The sequence below is a fragment of the Pristis pectinata genome, chromosome 2 (assembly GCF_009764475.1).
Source record: "Pristis pectinata isolate sPriPec2 chromosome 2, sPriPec2.1.pri, whole genome shotgun sequence".
Taxonomy (NCBI): Eukaryota; Metazoa; Chordata; class Chondrichthyes; order Rhinopristiformes; family Pristidae; genus Pristis; species Pristis pectinata.
The window spans coordinates 75678039-75698313 of record NC_067406.1 but is presented as its reverse complement, the minus strand read 5'-3'; the positions used below and the strand labels follow the sequence as shown (position 1 = coordinate 75698313).

The 20275-nt window shown below is 38.7% G+C and overlaps 1 protein-coding gene across 6 annotated transcripts in view; it reads right to left on the bottom strand.

The window, feature by feature from the left end:
• sepsecs (Sep (O-phosphoserine) tRNA:Sec (selenocysteine) tRNA synthase) overlaps positions 1–20275 on the bottom strand; it is a 47351-nt gene that overhangs the window by 14973 nt on the left and 12103 nt on the right. For all 6 annotated transcript variants that reach the window (XM_052042546.1, XM_052042564.1, XM_052042554.1 and 3 more), the window contains exons 5-8: positions 13646–13804; positions 10274–10427; positions 9146–9248; positions 774–903 (exon numbers count right to left, since the gene is read on the bottom strand). In XM_052042546.1, coding sequence (XP_051898506.1) covers positions 774–903; positions 9146–9248; positions 10274–10427; positions 13646–13804 — 546 coding nt within the window. The remainder of the gene's footprint in view (positions 1–773; positions 904–9145; positions 9249–10273; positions 10428–13645; positions 13805–20275) is intronic.

Here is a 20275-nt window from a genome sequence, read left to right as displayed (position 1 = left end):
GCACCAGGGAGACATCAGGACTCCCTGGCTGTAAATGGCAAGTGACTGTAGGACTAGTGCTGGGGCAGGGCATCAGTACCACTGGGCCCATTATGCGACATTTCCGACAAAACTTAATACACAAGGATAAAATTTCAGCAGGGCAGGGGCTCTACCACTCTTCCATGGAAACTACAAAGAATATTTTTGAATGCTTCTAACAATTTTCCAGTGTTTGCACTGACTATTAACTAATGCCACAGAAAAAGAGCAAGAGAATAGTACAGACATTTTACAAGATGTCCATCACATTTTTTTTTGAAAAAGGTGTCACTGCATCACACAATTTCCAACCTGTCTTCTAAAGGATCTTTTTAAAAAGACAGTTCAAGAAAACAGGAAGGGAGGAAAACTTATTATGAGCTAGAAGTTTAAATGGCAGCATGAAAATAACTTAAACCCTTTTCATTTCTAATTATAATTCAACATATGATTAAATAAAAAAAGTACTTGTATAGTCTTATGATTGTTATCCATTTCATTAATATTGACAACAGTAAAATAACTGTTTCCTCAAAGAACACTAAACTTAATCTTATGAGTTCTGAATATATATGATATACTTAATCCAGGTTCAGAATCCTAAATCAACCTGAGATTAAAGAGCCTTAAGCAGAATTTACATCAATGATTTTCCTCAGCCAATCTGGACATAAATGAAAGTTGACCTTGCAGTAATTCTCATCATTATTGTAACTGCAAAACACTTTGCTAACTCATATATAATAAATTACCTGGATACATTTTGCTGATTTCTTGAATGAAGACATCATCAAAACCAGCAACTATAGCACCACCTACAGGAACCATGAAATTCTTGTCTAAGCTCTGTACAAAGGCATCTATTCGGCCAATGCGAGCTCCCTAATTAGAGGAGAAAACTAAGTCAATGCCAAAACAACAAAAAATTGATATTCTGACCACTACTTTAATAACATTTAAGTGTATCCAAATCCAAATTCTGTATCCAAATACAGGAAGTCTGAGTATTCCTGACATACTTATTTTAAAAATACCAGAGTGTGATTTCACAATTTTTATTCTGGGAATATTTTAACTCACAAATGACAAATTCATAGCATCAGAGAGAATAGCCAAGAGGATGTACTGACCCCCAAAATCTGAGGTCATTAGACTGAAAATAGTGAATGTATCTAGTGTTAATTCAGTTCTCAGAATGTAGTGCTTGGTAACTTTTCCAATCCAGTCTAATCAATGGGAAGGGTGAGAAGGGTTAGTAGTGGGGGAGCATCAATTAAATAAACAATTGATAGCTCTTGATGAGAATGGAGATAACAGGGGATATAATCAAAAATAGATTATTTTAATGATGTATTTTATAAAACATAGGAATGGTGCAAAGCAGATTTCATTAAGATGAATGATGTTGAGTGCAGGCAATGAAACACTTTCAATTTCAGGAAGCCAGTGCCAAAAAGCTCCCAGGTATGGTCTTGCAAAGATTAATGTACATTCCCCAGCATCGTTCCACTTATATTACTGAAACACCTTCAAATGCAGCAATCTTTCACTTGCCACACACTCTACCAACCAAATCTCAGTCAATTAGAGTGTTGTAGAGCTCTTCTATATACATTAGGAAATGGACCTCACATCCCCAGATTCACTTCACATCTGGCCACCTTAGCCAGCACACAAGGGAGCTTTACGTTCCATTAGTCTGAGCTCAGTTCGAATCCATGCTCTTGGCAACAATTAACAGCAAATCTTTACCTCCAGTGGAGTAGCTGATCTATACTTTTGGAATAGCTACCATAAAGAGGAGCAAGAATTGAAAAGCAAAAAAAAAACTGCAGATGCTGGAAGCCTGAAATAAAAACATAAAATGCTGGGAATACTCAGGTCACGCAGCGTCCATGGAGAAAAACAAAATTAGCATTTCCAGTCAGTGATCCTTAATCAAAATAGATCTTATAAAGCTTACCGTCTCAAATACTAATATGATTTCTCTCTCCACAGATTCTATCTGACCTGCCAGGCATCCACAACATTTTCCGTTTTCATTAAAGCAGCATGAACTCTTGCTAGCACCACTGAATCCCAATAAATATTTAAAATCATTTGCATAGAAGTTATTCCACAATTTGTTTTAGATCAAAACAGCATTACTTATTACCCTAATACTGCCAGAGTGAGAACTTCAAATATAAAGCTTATTGGGTTTCCCCGTGCACTGCAATGCTGAAACTGATGTTGTCTTTCAATTGGTCTTCCCTGTTGTCATATCACAAGTTCTTGCATCCTCATCATGTAGCCCAGCAGGTGTGACCTTTGCAGCCAGCTCTTAAAATGGAGATACCATAATAAACGAAACATTCTTCCAGCCACGTCGAGTACAGAGGGATCTAGGTGTTCTTGTGCATGAATCACAAAAATTTAGCAGGCAGGTACAACAAATAATTAGGAAGCCAAATGACATACTGGCCTTTACTGCAAGGGGGTTGGAGTTTAGAAATAAAGGAAGTATTGTTACAGTTCTACTGGGTACAGGTGAGGCCACACTTGGTGTACTGTGTATCATTTTGGTCCCTTATTTAAGTAAGGATATACTATCATTGGAAGTAGTCCAAAATAGATTCAGCAGGCTAATTCCTGGGATGAGAGGGCTGTCCTATCATGAGTGGCTAAAGAAGTTGTATTCACATTCTCTGGAGTTCAGATGAACAAGAGGCTATCTTATTGAAATATGTGAGAGCCTAAGGGGGCATGACAGGGTTGATGTTGAGATGTTTCCACTAATGGGAGAGCCTCAAATGAAGGGTTACCTGAAACTGAAGTGTGCAAGAATTTCTTCTCACGGAGGGTGGAAAATCTCTGCCCAGGAGGGTTGTGGAGGTTGTATCATTGGAGTTAGTTAAAGAGGAAGCAGATAATTTTTTTGAAAGATCAGGGAATTGAGGGCTATGGGGAATTGGTACAGAAGTGGAGATGAGGCCTAGGGCAGATCACAATGATCATGTTGAGTGGCAGGGCAGTCTTGAGGGGCCAAGTGGCCTACTCCTGCTCCTATTTTCTTGTGCTCTTGTGAGTGCTGCTACTGAACAAATGGATGCTGCAATGCTGACAGGGAAGGCAGGAGAGTGCTCCCAGTGTGTCAGTGAGATCCAGACAGGCTGCTGAAGTACAGTGCCCACAGAAGGAGCGTTCTTTGTATGAGTAACCTCTGAGACCCACAGGAACTATTGTTAGGCACTTGTGATGGGAAGTTGTCAGGGAGGTCTTTGTAATAACATAAGTGTCTGCATTTTGGGAAGGCTGCAACACAAGGAAATACTTGTGCTCATTCTGCCTGCTCCTGTGGCCGAAGAAAGTCTCCACTCCTTGTAAATGGAGCCTGGGCAATCTTGATAGTGCAGAAGTGAGCAGCAAACTAATAAGGGGACAGAGGTCGACAGCAGAAGCCTGCTATGATACTGACAATAGGACTGTATCTGGGTGAGGCAGTCAAGGTATACAAGGTCATATTTGAGGTCACAGATCTCAGGGAGGACAAAGAACACAGTTTGAATGTTGGCTCTTTAAATGGCATGGATTTAGGGAAACAGGATTAATAAAACATGGTTGTTCAAGGAGTAAACAAGAACAAACATTTTTCTCAGAGTCACAGATAGATATAACACAGAAACAGGCCCTTTGGCCCACCGAGTCCTTGCCGATTATCAACCTAATAATGCTAATACGACATTCTCATCAATTCCTCCAGATTCCATCACTCACCTACACACTAGGGGCAAATTACAGCAGCTAATTAACCTACCAGCCCATTCTGACCAATGAGGATAAAAAACGTCATGCATTATTCCTTACTTCGTCACTAGGAGTTTTATGTGTGAAAAAAAAATATGCCAATGAAAACCAAAACACAGCCAAAAAAATTCCCAGCTGTTGCTAAGATGCCCAGAAATTTGTGCAAAAGTATCCTGCTCCAGGTTAAATCAATTTTCAATCATATACCACCTACTCCCCACCCACAGGGTTGGTGAATGGATTTTTAGCCCATGCTGTTGGAACTCAATTAACAGAACTTGCTGGGAAATGCTAACCATTTGATGCCAAACTTCCAACATTTCTCTACACAAGTTCCAGTATTTCCAGAGTGCACTTGCAGACTACTAAGATCTGGCGGACTGTGCATCATCATCAAGCCCATGGGGTCCAGGACCAGTGCTTGAACTTACAGCAACCCCCCCAGCACAAACATCTGAGGATTTGCCTGTGAAGCTACACCAGGGCAGACCAAGTACTGGAACAAACTCATTCATTTTATTCAAGGATGAAGGGTAACCATTTACAAATCTACATTTTATGAATGTGTTAATTGAGTTTAATATTAATTTCTTGTGTTTGTGAAAAAAAAATAGTAATTTTAAAATGTCTAAATTGTTTGATTAATTTTAATAGCTTTTGAATGTTTCCTAATATCAGGGATTTGGTAGCCAGCTAAACCAGCTGTTACACGTGTTGGATTAGGGTCCAGATTGTTGTTTTTATTGTGTTTTTCCTTGTAGTTTTAACTTTCTTTATGCTTACTTATATGTTTATATAATCACCTGTTTGTCTGTAAGCTTTTAGTAACTCGTGGTATATTTGGTTCCATACTTATGTCGTTTCTTTGTCTACAAAGCTGGTTTGACTGGTCAGTACCTGTTAACAGGTTTTTTAAAATCTAAAACCAATTTAGACCAGTTTGCAGTACAAAAAGAAAGCATGTGGTCATGTTCCTTTGTTATTTCTTTACCTGCCTTGCCTGCTGGTATAAGCTGACCCTGCTGACTTATACTACGATGAACACCTAATAAAACGTTTGTAACCATAAGATTTGCACTTCATTCTTGACTTCCGAACAACCTTCTGGACAACATCATCTCCAAATCTGACACATGGGCAAAGTTGCTCTGGAATGCTTTTGCAGAGCAAACCAACACCAGTGGATCGGTGTGTGCTCATCTTGTAGGTCAGTGGCAATCATAGGCAGATTGCTCCCAGCAACAAGTTCTGGACCAATACTACAATACAAAAAAAACTGATTCTGACATTGTTAACCACAGCGTTTTGAAAAAGGTGACCCCATGTTACAGAGCGATTTTCCATAATGCAAACCCACTTTTCCCATTGAATCCAATGTTACAAGTGGAAATGCGTTCCTCCGGGATATTATATCAACATCATACCTATATTAAGCCATTTTATTGCCAATGTTAAAGTGACCCACCACCATTATTTAACGGCTGAGGCCAACATTAGACTCGGGGATGGACAAGGATTAGGAAAGGGTTTAGGAAGTGGGAATATCAGGGAAAGGGATGAGATTTGAGGATCAGGATTCATGGAAGAAAGATAGTGTAGGAGGAGCTCGGGGGTGGGGTGGGGGGGGGGGGGGGTAATGGTTAAAGCGCGGAGACTTAGTGGAAGTGGAATAAAGGCCAGGGGATTACTTTAAGGATCTGGTGTAAGAATTGGCCTTGGCTAACTGCAGCTCCCAAAAATGCAGTGCATCAGAGAAAATGCCTCACAGATGAAGAGCGCAGTTGTGCTGCACTCTGGGACATCTGTTCGCTTGGACTGGAGAGGGCATAGCAAAGGAGAGACTTGGCTGCGACTACCAACCCAATCTTATTGTCCCACAGTACTGGTTGACTAAAAATAAAAATTGACAGAATTTGTTGTTTCTTTCGCATTTTAATTTTTTCCCCATACAAATAGCATAAGAGTGAATTTTATTCCGTCGCTGGAATTTTTGAGTAGTGATTTGTGAATTCTGTAAGGGCAAGTTTTCATTACCTGAACTGCCATAACACAGTGGTCACTTGTACAGACAATGTCATTCTTCTGTTTCTGCTAGTCATCCATCTAGGATACAACATGACTATGCTCTGCAAATTTCTAATCACTTATTTTGGTCATTAAATATCTATGTTTACAATTGTAAAGTAATAATGAGTTTCCATTTTCACCACTTTGCAAGACCATTGCAATCAAGTGCCCCATACCATATTCCCTCACCTAAGTTTTCTCAGCATCTTTTACCTTACACCAACATTCCAGTTATGCTTTCCCTCACCAAATGAAATGTATCTATTGGTGAAACTTTTAAAGCAAGTGCTTTAGAAGCAGTAAGCATTTATATGTGATTAGTCTTTTCTTCCCCAATCATTTCAGTGGAAAGAAAGCTTTGTTGGAAAATTCAGGATTTTCTGTAGTTATTAAAAATACTGTTAGCAGAAACTGCTTTAATTACCTGAGAAAGTACTCAGTAAAGCCAGTACAGATAACACTTTGTTTGAAAGAAATGAGTTCCAGCTATTAATTTTCAAAGTTATCAAAGGCTTAAAAGATGTCTCACACTTCCTTATTGCCCAACACCCCATTAACCTGCATGTCTTGTTGCCCAGTTCCCAATCAGATTAAAAAAAGGGATCTCGTACATGACCTTCACAATTTATTCATTTGGCGGTGACAAGATTGATGTGCTCATCTAATGATATTTGGCATGCTTGGCAACAGAAAGGCAGTTGAAAAGATTACTTGGACTGCAAATTTTCAACTGCAGATACATCCTCATCCCAACTCTCCTGCCATTTAGGACAGGTAGTTAATTTTTCATCTAAAATGTGTCTGCAACGAGCATAATACATAACCAAACTAAGCTAATAAAAAGTGCACTTAAACATGAATAGTTTTTTTTAAATCAACTAACAATTTTTGACTATCTGCACTCATAACCTGAACATTTGCATTGCAAAGATAATTACATCCAAGTTCAGTGTATTTTTTTTAAATTACTTTAGTTCCCCAAAGCCTCAAGTCGTAAGTCTAAACCAAAATACTGCATGCCTGGAAGTCGGTTAGCACAAGTGGTTGGATCATACTTACCTTAAGCAGCAGCTACGGAAGGAGTATTTTGTATTTTGGTTTAGTATTGAAATTGAAGAGTACAACCTCAATCATGTGAATGGGATCACTGACCTGAAGTAAAGGTAAGTGCAGATACGTTCAGGTCAGTGATCCCATTCACGTGATTGAGGCAATGCTCCTTAAAGTTGAAGGGCTGGATGTACTTTGCACCTGGCCCCTCTTTTCAATATGTCTATAAGTTTCTTCATGTTTAAATTAATTCCTATACCTTTTATTTTTAATATTTAAAAAAAGTTTATTTAATTTGAAGTATTTTAAAATACATCTATCAATGGCCTTTAAAAGTAGTGAGCTGTCAGAAGGCCATCAGATAATTATGGGTCCACCACCTGAGACTAAGTTGCTGCTTGTAGCGTCTCGACCCAAACCATCGATCATCCCTCTGCCTCCACAGATGCTGCCTGACACACTGAGTTCCTCCAGCAGTTTGTTTTTTGCTCTAGATTCCAGCAGCTGCAGTCTCGTGTCTCCATTATTCTGAGAGTTGGACTGAAATGCATGGAATGGCAGTGGGCTGAAGATTCCACTGTTGCCTGTAAAAATCCTATGTGCCATAAATTGAGGTCATCTCAACCTAGTTCCTCGGCATTAAGTCTGCCCATGATTTGTCAGAAATAAGCAATCTCACAGGTAAAATGGTCAAGGGTGGCTAGTTGGGTAGGAGGAAGTGGCAGTGGAAAGTAATGCTGAAATAAATCCACAACACATTAGAAATTGGGTTGAAGAAAGGATCCCCAAATATGGACTTGATTTACACCAGACAGATAACACAAACAAAGGAGCTAAACTGTCCATTCAATGACTGTCCATCATTTCAGCCAATAACAGACATTTTCTTTGTTCCACCCAATGCCTTGCCCCACCTTTCCTGTTACATAGACTAATTCGCTTTCTCTCTTTCTCGGTTCTGAAGAAGGGTCTTCAACCCGAAACATTAACTGGTTTGTCTTTCCACAGTCATGCTTGACTGGCCAAATTCTTTCAGCATTTCTGTTTTTATGACAGATTAACTTTCTTGGGTAGATCAGATGGACAGCCAATGGAATCCAAATTAAATAGTGCAGTTTTCTTTTAAACAAATTCTTTATGTACCAACTCAAGTTTTTTGACTATTCAGCTTATTTATTCCTTCTTTGAAAATATTTAAAAAATAGTTATTCAGGCAATAACATAAGCCATCTGTATTGGACAGCAAAGAAGTGATGGTCATCAAGATGACCTTCATGGTAAGAAGAATTTTAAGTACAAGTTCCTTATCGTGTAACACATGTGACATTCCAATCGACTCAAATGTATTACTGCAATGAAAATCTAGTCATTGTTGTTATGTGAACCAAGAAGGGAACTAATTCCAATACCTCTCAGGCAACAAAGGAGTGCAAGGACTAGATAAATCTAATTTAATGGGTGTGAGTTTGACCAAGAGACAGACAAATCCTTCTCTTTCCAATCGGCAACAGGGAGTCTATTTTGTCCACTTCAGTAAGGAGATGGGGACTCAGTTTAGCTCTTAATTCAATAGACAACATCTACAAAAATGCAGAATTTTCTCAATGCTGCCAAAAGCAATGCAAGCCTTACTTTTTATTTACGGTCTTAAGTGGGGCTTGGAATAAATGCCAAAAACAAACAGCTGGAGGAAATCAGCAGGTCTAGCAACAACTGCGTGGGGAGAGGAATTGACGTTTTTGGTCAAGACCCAACATCAGGACCTGAAACATTGACAGTTCCATCCCCCACCCCTCCACCCACCCCATGCTACTTGACCCACTGAGTTCATCCAGCAGTTCGCTTTTGCTCCAGATTCCAGCATCTGCAGTCTCTTATGTCTCCTGGGAATAAGTGCTTCAACTTGTTAATGAAGGTTCTCAATTTTAGAGTTTATTCCATTTAGAACGTGTACAAAACAACCAAGAAATTAGGATTAAGATTCTTCTGACCTACACTAGTGAAAAAAAGAATTTCAGCTGATTATTGTCATGGCAGAAGTGAGATAAGGAACTAATGGATGGGAATTGAGTCACACACTCAAAAACTCACTTTTCACCAATGACATGGGAAAATATACTCTAAAGAATGTAACTAGTCCAGACCAAGTTAAAAGCAGCATATTTCCACCAAATACTTTCTTAGCTCCTTTTATTTTTTGCACTATCGTCTTGTTTCGTACCTGCTGAATGAGGTGCATGCACTTGGACAACTGGACTCCATAAGCATTATTGACTATGTGAGGGATGTCATATTTTGAACAAATCTGAGCCAGTTCTTCCAGTCTACGAAGGAAATATAAGTATGCTAATGAAAATCAATACAATAATTGTCAAAAATGGCAAATGGCTCTAAACACTAACCAGCAACTTATTAGAAATTCCAGTCAAGACTTAACAATTCAAATTTGTTTGAAATGAACACTGCATCTTAACTTAATATTTTAAGATACAGAGTCTTCATATGTGCAATAAAACTTACAAAAAAAAGCAGAAAAAAAACATTTGTAATGGGGATGAAGCAAAAGGGAATGTTAACAAGCTCAAACTATACAGTGAGTAAGAAAAGAATAAACAAGGTATATAAAGCATGACTGCAACAAGTTAAAGCATAGCCAGGGAATTATTTCAAATAGAGTCAAGAAAATAGGACAAGAAGGGATTGAAAAAATATGGATCAAAATACAGCAAGTTACTGTAACTGAAACATAAAACTGCATCGTTCTTGCATTCCTAGCCACCAGCACTACACCCCAAAGTCAGGCACAAATTTGCACAAATGTTCCAGAAAGTTGCTGCATTTTCCCACAATTTTATGTTTCATCTCTCCTTCTTTGCTGAAAGCAATCTTTATAATGAAGATAACCTTTATTAGCTTTCCAATGAGACAGCTGGTTAAATACAGCTGTGTCTTTAGAATTCTGGCTTGATCTTTAAGCTGTGCTGAGTTAGATAGTATTATCTCCCCATATTTATGGGTGTAGCATCGAGATCCACACCAGTATAGATCCCTCATCAGTACCTCCAGCTATAGGACCCACTAACAAAGCCAGAACGTGTCTAACTATGATCGCTTTCAATCTAGCAGCATGCTGGCATTCATGGCCTTAAAGCACATTTGCAGTTTTGGGTGGCTCACAGCCATTGAACAGGATGAGGAAAAAGGAAGAAAATAAAACAAAGCCCCGCTTATCCCTTCTTTGTTGACCACATTCCAGGGCATTCATGTCATTGGCCAATAGCAGTATGAGCTAAACTACTAGAAAAATACAGGGCAGTTAACAAATCAGAAACAAGCAGGATTTGCTTACCTGTCAGGAGCCCTTGGTGCAAAGCAAGAGGTAGTGGAATGAACACAAAGGACATTTTCTGCCCCCAGCTGTTGGATCTTGCTCTCAACACTCTGCAGGTCTGTGCGTAATTCATCTCCCTCGAGCAGATTCTCAATCACAACAGGTTCAAAACCTGATGTGAAAATAAATCCACATGGAAATGATTAAGAACAGTTCTAAAACACTAAGGAGCAATTTACACCACTTACGGCCATATGGTGCAGGAACTCAAGTTATTTAATCACAGAAACAGATGATAAAAGGAGAAAAGGATATGCGAGAGTTGAGGAAAAACTTGTGAAATATCATTTGGTCATACATCACAATTGAAAGTTTTGAGGTTGTAAATAGCCAATAGATAAGAGGGAACCCGTAAAAGCGGTGCTTTTGGACTTAAAAAAACCTTTGATAAAGCGCCAGATGAGAGATTATTAAACAAAGTTAAAAAGCATGGTGTTAAGAGTAATATGCTGGCATGATTTGAAAGAAACAGAGAATAGGAGTAAACAGATTATTTTGAGCAGGGAGGTTGCAACTGTATACCTGGGCTCCAGCCAATCAATGATTTAGAAGAGAAGTTAAGCATAATAGATATAAATTTGCTGATTATACAAAGCCAGGTGACAATATGGGATGCAAGGAGATGCAAAGGTTTAGGGGAGAGGGAGAACCATAGACCAGAATAAGTTACTGAGCACGGACATGTCAGATGGAAAATATGCAAAAATGCAAGGTCTTCCACTTTGGTTAAAAAATTTGTGAAGTATTTTTTTGAACTGGTGAGAGATCGAAAGATGTTTGTTCAGAGGCACCCGAATGTCCTTATACATGAATCCCTGAAAGTTAGTATGGAGATACAAAAAGCAATTGGAAAAGAAAAAAAATGTATGTAGGCCTTCATTGTAAAGTGGATTTGAATACAAGTGCAAAGATATTTTGCTCCAATTATGCAGGGGCCTGATGAAAATGCATCTGGAATATTGCATACAGGTGTGATCTCCTGGACTAAAGAACGATATACTTGTAGACACAGGAGAGTGCAGATATACTTGAGGTAGAGATAGTGCAGCAAAGATTCATCAGATTGATCCCCAGGAAGGCAGTTTGTCATATGAAGAGAGATTAAGTAGACTGGCCTATTCTCTCAAGTTTAGATGGATGAGAAATGACCTCAATGAAATGTACAATATATTGTGGGACCTGTCAGAGTTAATGTTTCCCCTGGCTGATGTATCTAGAACCAGAAATGACAGTAAGGGGTCCACCATTCAGGAAAACCATTCAGGATTGATGGCTTTTTAGTTATTTAGGAATCAAGGATATGGGTTAGTGCAGGAAAGTGGCACTGAGGCAGAAGTTCAGCCACTGAATGGAAAACAGATGTGAGGGGCCAAACAGCTGCCCCCACTTCCTGTTCCTAAGCTTACCGTGCAAGTGTATAATCGTTCTTGGATCTTTTAACTTACATGGCTACACTAACAGAAGTTTCCAATCCATGCACTTATTATATCATTTGATTAGGGAGAGACTTTCATTGGTCAAAGTTGAGCATATTAAATGAATTTCAGGAGCATTCTCCCAGTGCAGAATTTTGTGAGATGTACGGAATGCAGAATGTGGCACAGTATGACCAATTTCCAGCTGTCTCTGTTTCAGGTCAAGAGCATTGGGTACAGGGCCAGCAGATCTTTGTCCTGATTCTCTGATCCACCCTGCTATTGAACTGGACTTCATTCTGGTAATAGAGTTTATAAGAATGTGTTTGTTAAAGTTAACAGCAGGATATTAACCTGGATAAATGTACTAAGCTGTGTAGTCCAAAGTCTCGGGTTTGATTTCTGATCCATGCTGATTTGGACACTTCCAACCGGAGCAGTAAAAACTGCCCTTTGTCCCACTGTGAAGCAGATTACTGTACAATGATTCATGTTGGGAAATATAGGCAGTTCAATATTGGGCAAAATATGATATGTCTTAAAACTGATAAAAGTAATACACCAGCAACTGTGGGGGAGGCAACTGTTTTATGCCAGGCAGAAAATGTGAGAATTTTAAAAGAAAAAAATATTGTTTTTAAACTGGTCGTCAATGTAGGTCATCAAGCAAAAGGGTAACAAAGAAGAGTTGCTAGTTAGGATATAGGCAGTGAAATTTAGGGAGAAGATTATGTGGAAAAGATGGGAGGTTGATTTAGGAGCGCTTTGAATGAGTAAAATCTAGAGGTAAAAATAGCTGAAGGTTTCAGCAGCAGGTGAGTTGATGCAGGGATAGAGTCCAATAGAGTCACCAGTGATGTATTAGCAATGGAGTGGATTTTGGTTCAGAGTTCCACTTGGAGTCAAATATAAAACCAAGGTGGTAAATGATCTGTTTCAGCTTCTGATAGTTATCAAGAGGAATGGAATTGGTAGTTTGCTAAGGATCAAAGAAAATGGCTTTTGTCTTCCAAATAATTACAATATATCCAGTTGGGTATCAAACAAGGAGGGTGCCAAATCAGAGACCGTGAAGGGCTGGATAAAGATGGACATGGACATTGTTGACTTACATGTGGAAACTGATGCATTTACAGATAAGTATGAACATAAGGCCAAAATGCACCAAGGCACTGATTCAGGCTCTACCTCTACTCTAACTTTTAGTTGAAATGCCTGGGGATTGTGGGTGTGCTGGGGAGATGGGGGAAGAAAGGATGGCAACTGTAATGCCACACAGTAAATGAAAATCAAAAAAAACTGTAACTGCCGGAAATTTGAAACAAAAACTGAAAATACTCAGTAGGTCCAGCAGCATCCGTGGAAAGAGAAACTGTTAATGCTTCAAGTCGAAGACCCTGCATCAGAATTGAGAAAGAGAGAAAGCAATTTAGTCAAGGAAGCAGAGAAGGTGGGAGAGGGCAATGGTTGGAACAATGGGAATGTTGGTTACAGGTTGGCTACATTATTTCACCATATTACAGATATTGTTCCACCTATTGTGCTCCACCTTCTCCGCTACTTAGTCTAACTTTCTCAATTCTGATGGTCTTTGACCCAAAACATTAACCACTTCTCTTTCCACAGATGCTGCCTGACCTGTTGAGTATTTATAGCACTTTTTTTTTAAGCACCTCTATAGTGGACCACTCTAATGTATTCCCACAGAAATCATGATAAATCTTGTTAACAGAGAGAAAAATATCAGGGAGTGGGAAGATATTAAACACAGTGAAATTGTTAAACTGAGAAAGTAAACAGTGCCAGAATATAAGTGACAGGAGGAGTAGAAAAGAGAGCAGGCAGTACAGCAAATCTGTAGCAAGGTGAAATGGATGTTCAGGAACTGTTTGATATGATAATGTGAACTTTGTACCTGCTGTGATCATGGATTTGAAGCACGATTTTTGATCAATCCTTGGCCATATGATAAACTTTGCTTTAGGTCTCCGGTGGCGGAGTGCAAGAAAGCAAAGAGTCAGACTCATTCCTGTTGCCATTGGAACAACAAAGCAGCTAGAAACACTTCGAACACCTGGAAACACAAGAGACTCACTGTCAGCACTTTTTAGTGTGCAGAGCATGAACAAAGTTGAACAAATGTACACATCTGATTGTTTTGAAGGATGATTCAATTTAATCACACTGCTATTTTGTTTACAGATGCCCATTACAATCGCGTCCAGAATGGATGTATGGACAGAATGTAAAAGACTAAATTTATTAAACAAGTAAAACAACATTCAAAACTGGAAGAATCACAGAACAGAAAATATATAACTTCCTCAAGTAACGATCAAGCTGCACAGTCTAATATACAATCATTAATATTAAAACCAAAAATACATTACTTGGAAAAGATGAGTACACAACAATGACACCGGATGTGAAATATATTTTGTTAAATCAAACTTAGAGTAATAGAGCAAACCCACACCTCTTAAGTCATTATATTTATAGAATGTCTTTTGAGTAGAGAAGCAATCCTAAATTTACATTAAACATTTGTCAGAACACACCCATCTATTTATGGTTATCATATTCTAAAAAGGTTATAGAAGCATTGAAGAAGGTGCAAAAAAATACTTGGACGATAAAAGAAATGCGAAATTGTAACCATTAGAAAAGGGCTCAACTGGCTGGGTCGTTTTCTCCTGAAAAGCTATAGCTAAGGGTAACACAATAGAAGTACTTAAACATAAAAGATTTTGGTAGGCAGAAAGACAACATTTCCACTTGGGAGAGCAAAACTAGAGGCCATCAGTAAGAAACAGCCACAAAAGAATTAAAAGGGATTTCAAAAGAAAATCATTAACCATCGATGGATGAGAATACTCGTACGTGAGGTAAATTGTGTCAAAGCTTAAGTGGAATTTGGATAACCATATGAAGGAGCAGCAAATTGAAGACTATGTTGATGATGAGGAAGCACAGAGGAGGCTTAAGTGAAGTGTAAACAGTGGGATGGCACAGCAATACTGGGCCAGTTGGTACTGTGTATTTCCATGCAGATTATCATGTACCTCAACCCTCACTCAACTATCCAGATTTAATCCCCATCTTGTTCCCAGATGGTTGGGTAATTTACCTCAGCAAAAGCTTCAAACCATGCAAATTATTTACAATTGACCATGACATGTGCTGTAAGCAAAACATAATCAACAAGTCAGCCCTATCTCAGCTCTTATAGTCAGGAGAATTTCGAGCAGTTTAACGGATAACTAAGTTTTGGAATTTCAAAACTGAAAACATCGAAGCTTTTTCTCATTTTTAATGATGCAACTGTGACATACAGTAATCACAGGATATGGGTTGCTGCTTTGTAACACAGAATTATAGCAAATAATAACATAGAAGGTGAACATCAGGCACATCAATGGCAGAATATTTGTTACACATTAAGTATTAAGACACAGAGTGCAATAATAAAACATTGATGGAAGCACACTCTATAAAAAGGCATTTAAACACTGAATAAATATGTAAAAACAAAGAATGTGAAAGGATCTGCAGAACAGACAAGGGAATGGGACTAAGGAAATGGCTCTTTCAGAGTGGAAGCACAAGCCCAATGGGATGAATTGTAAAATTTTATATGATGGAGTTCAAAAAAATCATTGAATGACATGGCACAGAAAGACCACTGGCGCTTCAGGCCTGTGCCAAATCTGTCGACTTTGGGAATGAAGGAGAAGCTTTGAAGAAATTTCCTTTACATGATTAACATGTTGAATTCCATAAAGCAAACTGGACATGGATAAGTGTAGAATCAATGGGCCAAATCATTATTGTTCATTCCAAGTTTTATGCAGGACAATGTGACGTTCTAAGCAGTACACCTTCAGAGGCAAAGTAAATCACTGTCATGAGCCAAACTAGGATGGTTACCATCCTAGTTGTTGTTAAGCATTGTGTACTTGTGATAATTTAATAACACCAAAGACCTGCCAAGTATTGTCTCTGTTTAGTATGGCTCTGTAATCCTTGAGATAAATGCTGAAACTAGTTCTGCACGTGCATCAGTATGATTATAATCTCAGATGTTCATTACCCCTAAAAAATCCTCAGTGGCGAAAGCTCAACATTTTTCAGATAATGTCTACAGCAGCTTGTTTGATGGTTGCTCCTCAAATCATTATCCACCCTCCCTCACTCTGGAGTGATGCATTATGGCTAGAAAACACTTTGACATATTCTACATGTCACCAAATTTGCTTCCACAATAACTCCCTCCCAGCAACTCTCACCAAGAAAGACAAGAACACAGAATGTGGCTGTAACACAGCGGTCACATTACTACATCAGTAGATGCCTGAACTGAATAATTCAGAGACTTGAATTTAACTACGGCCATCACACGGCTCTGGAATTTACATTGTTAAAACATGGAATTAAAAAAATAAGCGATTTATGAAACTAGTAAACTGTCGTACAACCCCATCTGTTCCATAATGTACTTCAAAAGAAGGAAGTCCAACATCTGCACCCAATCTGGCATACTTGCAATTCAAGACCTGCAGTACTTAACTCTTAAATGTTTCAACTAAATTGGCTTCTGATGCCTGGATTTTGAAAAATGAATAAACAGAATGAAAAGTACAATGATGTGGGAACACCATCACTTCTAAGATCCATTTCCTGTAACATATGACCCTGATTTCAAAACATATTATTCCTTTAACATCAATGGGCAAGCACACTGGAATTCCCCACCCAACACTATTGTGGAGAACAAGGGCTGCAGCAGTTCAAATAAAATGCCCAATCTTTGCAAGCTAACCAGAGTTGGTTAGTACAGTGGTCTCTAATGCTCAAATCCCAAAAATAAATAAAACAAAATCATTGAACAAACATTATTAAAGTGAATTGGTTTCTGACTTAAAGTGTGTGAGTCACGTTAATTTATGTGAAACAGTATTGTTGCAATGATCACTGCATCATCCTTTACATAGCAAAAATTATTTGTGCAATTTCCTCAAGGCACACACTTCATCTGGTGAGTTGCTCTGAAATTCCTTCAGGCAATGTTATGGGAGATGGCAATGAAAACTGATTTTCAAATGCGACAGAGACTGAAGTCTGAACTGATCGACACAGGTGGACTACTATTCCTCCAATTCTTCAAATCATTTTCTCTCCAGCTGAATGCTTAAACCATTTTGCTATCATAATGAAAAGAATGGGCAGATTTGATATACATTCTCTGGCCAAAATAAGGGTGTACAATTGACACCGACTTGGTGTGCCATGTGCACTGTTTGTTGCAGGTGGTTAAGACAGAGCTCAGAAAGCTGTTAAGTGTTAAACTGTAGCAGTGTGGGAGTCGAGTCTGTATCTTAACAGTCCTGAAAATAACATTGATGGTCGAAGCATTAATCGTGTGGCATGCAAATTTTATGTTGGAGGAATAGTATATAGATAATTTCCTGTTAGAGTATCATCTCTTAAATGCCTTGAATGGGGCACTGTACTTTCTTTTTTCCATAAGAATTCTGATAAAAAGGAATAATCCTGTTCAGATTAACACACTTTGGCATTTAAAAACTTGAAGAATAAATACTGGGGCTGGTACAACTGGGCTTCTCACTTCAGGGCCAGGAGACACATCAGCACACACAGGATACATCTCCTTGGTACACTGACTGAAAAGGATGCCTGCAAAAACAACATAAGCCTAAATAAAACAAGTTCCTAATGCACATGCACTGACAGCCCAAAAATATCATAATCAGCACAAACTGAATTTAGTGTTGATCTCATCGACCAAGGCCATAAAAGAAATAATTGATAGAATATGGGATGGCACCACTGGAGAACATTGTTCTGAGATTGTAGTTGAGGTGCATTGCTGGGGCATAGCAAACCTAATCTTCACTGTACCTTGCTGCATGATTGAAAAATCAGAACAAGTTATATTTAAATTATAATTTTAACATAACAAGGTGCCTCACTGGTGCTTAATCAAACAAAAATTGATTACCCAAATAAATGTTCAGGGTTGGGGGGGCGCGGGAGAAAAAAAAACACAGAAAGGCAAGCAGCTAAACTTTTGGTTGAAGAGATGACGTTTAAGGAACTTGATGAAGGTGGAGAGCAGAAAGGTTTTGGAAGGGACGGCTAGAAAAAGAGAAAGAACTGAATGGTGGATGGGCAGAGGATAGAATTGGAGAAATGCAGAACTCATGCAAGTTCTATGCTGCGAAGATGACACTCTGAAGGTATTTGAAGTGGATGATGATCATGGCCAGGATCCATCAACAAGGAATGAGGATGAATGAGTAAATAGAACAGGAAAGAGTCTGGCTATGAGAACACTGGAACAGATAAGACTGGAGGTAACAAAGATCATTCTTAGCATGATACAAAGGAGACCATTCACCCTTTTGGATTCATGCCAGTTCCCAGCACAGTAATCCATCATTCGCAATCCCCCTCTTATTTCCCAGTAGCCCTAAGACATATTCTCCCTCACATGCCCACTTTCCTTAAAAAAAAAGATTCTTTTGTCACCTGCCTACACTGATACATAACCTGCAGCAGCCAATGAATCTACCAGCATATCTTTGGGAGGTGGGAGGAAACTGGAGCACTCAACAGAAACACTCAACATGGTCACGGGGATAATGTGCAAACCCCACACGGATAGCACCAGGAATGAACCTGGGTTCCTGAAGCTATGAGGCAGCAGCACTAACAACTGCACCACTGTGCATGTCAGCAAAGGGTGTTAGAGACCCAAGTTAACAGATGTATTCTGCACAAAGTAACGTGACTACAATCTCCTGATGTGTATAGTTAGCAGGCAAAGTTCAATCCGTAGCATAGATTTGGATAAACAACATTAAATGGTAATAGTACTCAATTTTCCTAATACTGAACACCTCTCCAACTTGAGGAGCTGGAAATTCCATGTTATTTTTAAACTAAATTTTTGTTGCCAAGTAATCTGTGTATCTGTTGGAGCGAACATTATTAGAGTTCAGATCACACACTGAAGTAAGCAGGATTTATTTTTCAGCCATTTAGTGACAGAGAAACAAGTTTCTGTAAAATTACTTCAAAATAGATAAATGAGGCAGATTATTTTTGTTAAGACCAACAGATCCACAAAAGGTTCAAGCTTTTGCAGAAATCAGCAAGTCATTAACAATAAGCGTCTTGACAAGCCTGAAACCTTATTAAAACATCACAGGTACATAAACTCAAGAACACCACGATGTTAGAAATCCAACTGTTAATGCAAAATAATTAGCAACCTCATACATTTATTTATGTATTGCTGTCACATTCCCCTCTTCCTGCAGGTTTGAGTTCTCTCTACCCTTCCGCCTGTTTTCCCAAAAAGACAAGGTCCCCAATGATTCCTGTTTCAAACTCAAGAACTGTCCCTCAAACCATCCATAACTCATTGGTGTTTTATATCTCTAATTAGTCAGTAAATATTTTTGCAGAACATACTGTCACTTTAATACTCAAAAGAGATAAGCAACTGAGACAGCAAATTTTGAATTTTTAGGATTGAAATTCTAATGCCAAAACTGGAAGAGATGCTGCATATGCAAATATTGAAATATTTTGAGCCATCTTTTAATTCCAAGTAAGAAAAAAAATCATATCTAGATTTTCAGTACCAAGCATTCAAACTATTTTAATTTAGTAATTTCCCACTTAATTGTACATGTAGTTTACCGTTAAACAGACTCCAGCTAAGGCCTAATAAGTGCTAGAAACTCTCACAAATTGGTCCCAAAACTCTATTTCTATTACACCTTTGAACATTCCAAGGAATGTTGACAATATGTGGTTGAAGTGTGAAGAGACTGAAATTTCTGATCTTGTGTGTTAAAATTACTGGAGCTGTAACGCAGTTTCCAGTTCCTTACACAATTCATAGTAACACAAATGACCTCATGACAGAACACCTATCTTTACAAAACATTGATTAGGCCACAGCTGGAATACTGTGTGTGGTTCTGGTTGCCACACTATAGGAAGGATGTGAACACACTGGAGAGGATGCAGAAGAGATTCAACAGGATGTTGCCTGGGATGGAATATTTCAACAATGAGGAGAGAGTGTGTTTGTTTTCCTTGGAGCAAAGAATATAGCGAGTTCTGATAGAGGTACACAAAATTAGGAGAGCCATAAATAGGATAAATAGTAAGAAAGTTTTCCCCAGAGCAGAGGTGTCTAAGATAGGTCCAAATATGTATCCAGCAGCTCAGAAATTTTGAACCATGCAAACAGCACAAGACATTTCATACAGAGTGTGTGGGGCTTGCTGCATCATTACTCCCTCAGTAGGTCCGAGCATATAGAAACCTACCTTTGTTGGCTCTACTTGAAGTTAAATACAGATACCATAGTGGCTTTGCCTCAGGGCCCCAATGCCATGCAAAGACATGACCCTTACCTTCCCACCCCAACTTGCAACTTTCATGCAAACCCACATATTCCTCACCATTCTGCTATCAATTCACCACTAATGTGCTGCTCCGCCAACCA